The 8521-nt window shown below is 35.2% G+C and overlaps 1 protein-coding gene across 1 annotated transcript; it reads left to right on the forward strand.

Annotated features, from left to right (window-relative positions):
* Nucleotides 1–898: 898 nt before the first annotated feature.
* VIP (vasoactive intestinal peptide) lies at nt 899–5574 on the forward strand (the record flags this gene model as incomplete). Its single annotated transcript, XM_008585668.1, has 5 exons — nt 899–1021; nt 1856–1960; nt 2806–2937; nt 3763–3851; nt 5565–5574. Coding segments are annotated over 4 exons (406 nt in total), but the record flags the coding sequence as incomplete, so codon positions are not given.
* Between the last annotated feature and the right edge of the window lie 2947 nt (nt 5575–8521).

Genomic DNA, 8521 nt, shown 5'->3' on the forward strand with positions numbered 1-8521 from the left:
AGTTTTCACTGATTGCTAAGCTTCAGACCCAGAGGACCACTTGTTACTGACTACTAACTACCACATCTTTAAAAGATCATAAATGCCCAGGAGCTCACACTCCTTTGACGTTTATCTTAATGGTGAAAATATGCACACGAGTAGTTTTAATAGTGTACTGGTGTTAAAAATGTGCATATATCTACAAATATAGTCATATTCCGTATATAGGCATGACTATTCTCAGTCTTCCAGTATGGCATTATATATCCCTTATTAAAGTTGTGTTAACACATAAGATTAGAAACTAGAAGGCCCTTAAAAATTCATGGAATTTGAGTATTCACAGATGGAGAGATTCTCTGGGCTTGATCAGTACAGAAAAATACATCATACCAGGGTAGATCTTTGAAGCAAACCTTAGGAACCTAGAGAGAAAAGCAGTTACTACTCAGTTCTTGAGGTGTTTGGGACAAATAATACTAAAAATCACTAAGTACACTAATTGTTATCAGTTTTCATATTGAATATTAATCTTTTTTCAAATTTCTATTTAGTATAAAATCTTTCTACCTGTAAAATTTGACTTTGCAAAGTGAAGGTATTCTTGGTGCAGTGAATTACACTGAGGAAGTGTACTTTGCCTAATACTCTGATAGGACTGAATTAAGTAGATCTGATGTTTGGTATATCCAGTTTAGAAAAGCTGTATGATATCTACTTTATGGGATAATAAAACTTTCACTGTTTATACTCGTTCATCACAGAAGCCATTCAGTCAAATTATGCTATTCTTATATTGTGAATGGGTGATACTTCCCAAGATTTTGAGGACCTTATTTTAAATGGCTACAAAACCATAAACACTATCTTCTAGGAAATGAATGCATTATACTTTTACTGTATTTTTCCCTAATAGGTTGGGTGACAGAATACCATTTGAAGGAGCAAGTGAACCTGACCAAGTTTCATTTAAAGCAGACACTGACATCTTGCAGAATGCATTAGATGAAAATGACACACCCTATTATGATGTATCTAGGTGAGTTTATTTTTATTGAGTTTTATTTTAGAAAAACAAATGTTCGAATTTTTTCTCACCATGAAACTATTCCTACAGCACAGTACTTCACTCAGCCTAATTTTTTGCCGTTCTCGTGAGCTGTTTATGACTTTCACGTAGAAAGGTTGTGACAAGCCAGGATAAACACACCATTCACTTACATTCTGTCGCACATAATCTTCAACACCACAGATTGAATGTACCAAGCCTGTTAAAACTACAGCATTTAGGATTCTGTGATGGAGTAGGGTTAGATTCATCTGTATGTCTAATAGAACTGTTTGTCTAGAGCAGCATTCCAGTACAGACCTACTAGCTCTGCACTGAGGACAACATATAAAAGCTTCCTCATTGGAATGGAAAAGTTGGTTAATAGGCCCTAAGATCCGCCCTATCTCAAGAGATTTTGTTTCCAAATATTTTGGCAGAAGAGATAACAGAAAGTATAATTGGTTTGTGAATTTGCCAAACTCAGGCTATTTTCCCATTGCGTATATCTTTATTCAGGATAGCAAAAGTAAAGCACTATAAATAAATAGAAACTAACTTAAAGATTCTACCAGGGAGCGATATTAAAATATACTTCTAAAATAGCTGATTTCTTTAAATTTTCAAAGTTTTGGGCTAGAAATATAGAATATATCTTGATATAGAAAATATCTTTTGTGAGGGTGTTAAGAAGCCTTTTGGACTTGAGTTTTAATGAGAAGCTTTCATAATAAGTGAATAAGTTTTTCTGTTACTTAATAAGCCAAAATAATATTCTAGGAAGTCATTTACAAAATAATAGCTATCCTTTCTTCCTTATTTTAGAAATGCCAGACATGCTGATGGAGTTTTCACCAGTGACTTTAGCAGACTTTTGGGTCAACTTTCTGCCAAAAAGTACCTTGAGTCCCTTATTGGCAAACGAGTTAGGTAAAGAGAATTTATTATTTTTATCAAATGTGTTATTACTCAGTTTGCAAATTATATTTTCACTCTTAACATGTTATTTGCCTTGTTCAAAATTGATAACTCTTTGATAATGTTTAATTTAGATAAACAAAGTAATTTGTACTCTTGAATAAAATATACCAGGCCCATGGATTAAAGAAATAAGGCTTTTTAGTAATATACTTGACTCCAGACACACTTACTTTTCTTAAGTAGCAATAATTTGCAAATCTGCAATTAAATTGAACAAGACAAGGTAAAACATAAATAAGAAAGAGTATAAACTGAAGCAAATTCTAAGGCCAACCGTGATACTTGCATTTTGCATCTTGTCAAACTAAGTGTTGGAGGATTCTTTCTTTAAATGGCCAATTGTTGAATATTTAGATGACACTGCTCAAGGTAGCTCAGCTTTTAAAAAGCATTTATTTATTTATTTTAAATTTCTCCTAATTGCAGAACACAACTTCAACTATTCCCTAATTTGATTGTTTTGATAAATTATTTGCTCAGTTAGTACAGAACATGTCTGAAAGCAGTCTCAGGTAATGTCAAGGTATGAAGGTACTTCAAAAAGCTTGTGGAAAAATAGAATTAAAAGATAACACAAATCTATTTATGAACTTTTTGAAGTACACTCATATGTTAAATTATTCCTTGCTCCCCTATCCTTAGGCTTAACTGTATTTTTCTTTTAGCCTTTTTGTGACAGAAAATGAGTTAAATGTTGGAATTCCTTTTTATCTGACTCTGAGAAATTTGAAACATTGATGCATTCACCATTTCTTGTTAAAACTCTTTGATTTCCTTTTTCTCACATCTCTTAGTGCCAACATCTCTGAAGACCCTGTACCAATCAAACGTCACTCAGATGCAGTCTTCACTGACAACTATACCCGCCTTAGAAAACAAATGGCTGTAAAGAAATACTTGAACTCAATCTTGAATGGGAAAAGGAGGTAAAGAAAAAGAGAACTTTCTAATATAAATGACTTTCAATTATAAATGACTTCAAAACTTAAGCTATGTATGGAGACCTATCTATCTCTCTATCCCCCTATTTATCTATGCTATGTGGAGCAGTCATTCTCAACCTTGGCTGACACTGGACTATCATGGAGAAGTTTTAAAACACTGATGTCTGGGCCTTACCCAAAAACAATTGCCAAGAAATCAGTGCCCCTGGAAATGAGGCCCTAGAACTGGTGTTTCTGAAGAGCTCCCCACTTGATTCTACTGTGTTGCCGAGGTTAAAAATGATGACTGTAGAGACATCTAGTCTGAATCTGGGAGTAGGTTTTATCAAAAATGCTAATTTTTAAAACACGTGAGGTGTAATCAATTAGCAATTTGGTAATACATGGAACTCCCTTCACGTGGTATTCAGTACCTTTATTTTATCAAATTAAACCATAAGGTATTTTATGTAGCTAGATTCTGTAAAACTTATCTCTGTGGTGTGTAAATATTAGATACAATATTGCTCTTTTTTAATTTCAGTTATTTATATTTACATGGTGAGTATTAAGGAAGATTCTGTTTGGGTGAGATCAGACAAGATGACTTTCTTTGCCCACTAAATTATAGTTCTTTATGAATAAATGTAGACACTAAGATTGAGAAACAATTTACAGGTAATAACTAACCTCAAAGATAATTGTTTAGCCCCGAGTGCGCTTTACAGAGCACAGGGAACACCTTAGTCATTATGTCTTCATTGCTTCTTTAGAGCTTTTCTCATCTAAGAGCTTTAAAGTGCACAATTTTTTTTTTCCCATCTGCAGCAGTGAGGGGGAATCTCCTGACTTCCCCGAAGAGTTAGAAAATTGATGAAAAAGCTCTTTGGAGAAAAGCTGATGACGACTTCCCAATGGTGGGTATATCTGTGCATTCTTACTATATTCTCATACCGGTCATCTAATTATGTAAGTAGGTAAGAGTTGCTTGGTAAAAAACATCTTAGGGTTAAATAATTTCCACCATGAGACCTCATCTAAGTAGGCACCAACCCAGTAAGCAGCTTAAAATGATTCACACAATGTTCTGATCACATAAAAGAGAAAGCTCACAATGAGCAAACAGTTTGGTATCTGAATGGTACTCCTAATTTACTCAGACTAATTCCTACCCTTGTGTTGAGATAAAAAACAGAGGAGCCTGACTCACACTCACGAGAAAAACTGGCTTGCTTTCTGAGAATCAAGCCATGCTGCTCACATTAAAGTAAGGTTCAATTCCACAATTGATTGTCAGCACCACACTTAATTTAAGTACAGGGAGATACCACCAAATTACAGCAAACCTCATTATTATGAACTACCAAGGCACCCTGGGTCTAATTGTGTTACTTGAAACATAGCAAACTTCATGCAGAAAAAGTCAAATTTAGCTTGTTTTACCTAAAAATTGACTGTAGGTATTATGGCCCCAATAGTATTCAATGTAAATTATTTTTTGAGTAGAGAAAACATGTGTACGTTTTTTCCTTTGTGAAATGATAAGCTTGTTACCAAAATTGCTTTTATATAAATGTATGAGTCATATTTCTTTTCTGAGTTATATTATATTAATGTTTATGTTAGCTCATAAAAATCTATTTTTTTATGATTTTTGCCAAGTATTGAAAAGAAATTTCATGTCATCACCATATCAAAGGTCAGCAAATTTTTCTCTAAAGGGCTATGAAGTAAATATTTTTGGCTTTGTGGGCTACATGGTTTCTGTCACACCTACTTAACTGCTATTGCAGCATGAAAGCAGCCACAGATAATATGTAAAACAAATGGAAGTGACTGTGTTCCAATAAAACTTCATTCATAAAAGTGAAGGTAGGCCAGTTTTCAATCCTGACTAGGTCAAGGAAATTAAATGAGCCCTATGCTCAGACTAAAGGCAATTCATAGTCTTACTTTAGCTCCCAGTGTGGTTATCTGAAGTTTTCAGGAGAGTCACCAAGAGTTGACAGGGTGTCTGAGAACACATCTGACTGATTGATGGCTTTTGCCACAGATTTCCTCTTAACCTCTAAGAGAGAGTCAGGGGTGCTGCTCACACCAGTTCCTTACCAGGTGTAGACATTTCAGAGAAACAAGTCCCTTTGCTTAAGGAAGAAAGTTAATCACATCTAACTTCCTGAAAAAAAATGTTTATAAGAAGAGTCTTCTATATCAAATTAAGAAATACAATAGGCACTAAAATATAAAGGGGGATTGATGAATCATTCCATTCTTTGTAAATTGTAAGATCACTGATAAGATTTCACCTTCCATTCTTCTCTTTTTTGAATGGATAGCTTTGAACAAATTATTTCAACAGGATGTCCTCTGAGTCACCCACTTGTGAAAATTGCAAGTGGATAATCATTAATGGCTAATCATTAATGGCTCACATTCCAGTTCCTTTCTGACAGTCAGTCTTCTAAAATTTTCTCTCTTAATATACCCCAGAACATGATCTCCCATCACAGGCTGTGGTAAAGGAAGAAAAAGGAATTGATGTTTATATGAAATGAATAGATGAATAAATGAAACTAAGATGCTGTAAATAAAAATATTTTTATGCTTAGTACCAATTCTTTCTTTTTCAGAATTCTTGAAGAAAAAAGGTAAACAGTAACTAAATTTGAGTTCTACATGAGTAATTCAAGAAAACGTCAATATCAAAACCAAATAAAATAGTGTTGTGAATGTTGTGATTTATTTTGTTCTAATGTAATAACTGTGATGTTTACATTGTAAATATTATTTGAGAGTTCTAAATTTTGTCTTTAACTCATGAAAAGCCTGTAATTTCATATGCTGTATATCTTTCTAACAAAAATATATTTAATGATAAGTAAATACTATGTTCATTTCAATTACATTAGACTTTTTAAGTAGTAATAGAGAAACATTGATGTGTTTATTTATAGTGTACTTAACTATTCAGAATAGTAGGGTAGATGAGGAGTGTGTCTGAATTTGAATGTTAAACAGATAGAATCCTATGTTAAATAAACTCAAAATGTCTAAAAGTGACAACAACAGAGATCAGAAGACATTCTTCAAAAAAAAAATTTCCAAAAATCTTATGCATTTCCACAGCTATAGACAACATTTATTTTTAATGGGGGTTAAAAATCTCTCAGATTCAGATCTGCAATCACCAAAGGCTTTCTTCTGACGTAGTGCTTCAGTTAAGGAAGACGACACCTACTTCTGACATTAGACCTTCTCTTTGTGTTTGTGTTAAGTATGCGTAAGCTGAATGGAACACTTGATTTGCAATAATACATATTTTTTCCATAATCATTCAAAATAATGCTTTGGTCATATCAGCTTCCTTCAGTGAACGTACATTTGGAGACACACTATTTTTCAAAATGATTGTAAGAAATTAAATATAGAAAATAAAGATCTTTGGTTATCATTGCAGGTACTTTCTTTCGTTTTGATTATTTTAAATGATTCAGCAGTAACTCAGTTTAGTTCTGAAGTTCCAGGCACTAGTTTTTGTGGTGCTTGAGGTAGGATTATATTTCATTGTTGTGTGAGTCCTAAAATAACAGTGATTTCAATAAGAGAGAAATTTCTTTCTCACATAAGGCCAGAAGTAAGATGTCCAGGGTCAGTATGATGGTTCTGCTCCATGAAGCCCTCGGTAATCTACACCTCTTCCAGCTCACTCTTATCTTCTGGTGTGTGGCCCGTCTCTTCACAATCCATAATTTCAGCTAGGCTTCCAGCCATCACATGTGCATTCCAGGCAGCAGGATGGAGGAAGGGGCAAGGAAGGAAAGGGAGCAGACGACACACACTGGCTGCCTTTGAACTGACATCATACACTAACACCCCCTTAAGTAGAACATAGTCTGATGGCCACAGTCATTTGCAAGAAAGGCTGGGAAATGTAAATTTTTTTTTTCCTGTATGGGCATATGTCCAGCTTAAAACTGGGGCTCTACTAACACAAAACAAGAGAAGAATAGGTTTTGGTGGGGACTATTTAAAATCTTAGGCTATGGAGCTTAAATTCTCACTGGAAAGACAAAGAAATGACAAAGAAAGTGAAAGTCAGAGCCTAACCACTAAGGAAGAAGTGTTATTAATGCAAGGCAAGGCTTTGCTACGCTTCGTTTGCTACAGGGAGTATGAATGGCTAAATTAAGGATGGACTAGTCTAGAATTACCAGTGATTGCAAAGCAGTTCACACAAGTTTAAGTGAATTAGACTTTCTGTATCCTTCATTCTTATTTAGTTCCATAATCTATGAAATATTTATTAAGTGACTTTTCTATGAGAAGCACTATAGTGAAAACAGAAGACTTCTAGGTGTTGTTTGTAAATAAGGAGCTTATAAAGATTTAATGTGGCATACTTTGAACATGAAACTAAAGAGTTTTAATTTTATCTCATTAATGTGAATCCTTTCTATTTATTTTTATTCCTTCGAGAAATATTTATTGAATAACTATTATGTGCCATGGGTCTGTCCAAGACAGTGTTCTGGGCAGAGGGAACAGCAAGTGCAAATAGGGAATAGCTTTGACTTACGCAGACAGCAAGGACACCTGTGTGACCAGAGCAGTGTGACCTGGACAGGGACTGAGCAGGAGATGAGGTTACTAAGGACTGGACCTGTGGGGCCTCACTGGCCGCTGTAAGAATTTGTGAAGTGAGATGAAGAGACATTGCAGAGTTTTGGATGAAGGTATGGTATTCTGTGAACTGCATTTTAACAACCTCATTCCTCTATCAAGAATACGGAGACAGATGCTAAGAGTGGCAGCAGGGAGACAAATTAGGAGGCGACTGCTATAAATCAGGTGACAGATGGTAGTGGCTACCAGGGAGGTAGTGAAAAGTGGAGTGTAAATATATCTTAAAAGTAGAGTCAATTTTTTTTGCTGATAGCTTTAAGATATGAAAGAGAAAGGTCAAGAATGATTCTAAGGTAAATCACCTGAATGACTAGAAGGATGGAGTTGCCATTAACTGAGATGGAGAAGACTGGAGGGACAAGTTTCCGGTGGATGATGAGTTTAGTTTTGGACATGTTAAAGCTGATGTTGAGTAGGGAATTGGAGATAAAAATGAAGAGTCCTAAGGAGATGCTGGGCTGGAGATAGACAGTTGGGAGATTTCAATATGTATATGGGATTTAAAAGCATGAGACTGGATGAGATCACTAAGAGGCTGCACATAGCTTAAAACAAAATTCAACACGTGATTCCTGGGTGTATTCATTTCCTAGGGCTACCATAACAAAGTATGGTAGACTGGGTGGCTCAAACACAGAAATGTATTGTCTCCCAGTTCTGGAGTCTACAAGTCCGAGATCAAGGTGTTTACAAGGCTGGTTCCTTCTCAGAGCTGTGGGGAAGTATCTGATCCATGCCTCTGTCCTGGCATCAGGGGATTTGCTGGCAATCTTTGGCTTATAGACGTATCACCTCAATCTCTGCCTTGATCTTCACATGACATTCTCCCTGTGTGTGCACGTTTCCAAATTTCCTCTTTTTATAAGGACACCAGTCGTATTGGATTAGGGCCCATGCTAATAAC

Source organism: Galeopterus variegatus, unplaced genomic scaffold (assembly GCF_000696425.1).
Source record: "Galeopterus variegatus unplaced genomic scaffold, G_variegatus-3.0.2 Scaffold3661, whole genome shotgun sequence".
Classification (NCBI taxonomy): Eukaryota; Metazoa; Chordata; class Mammalia; order Dermoptera; family Cynocephalidae; genus Galeopterus; species Galeopterus variegatus.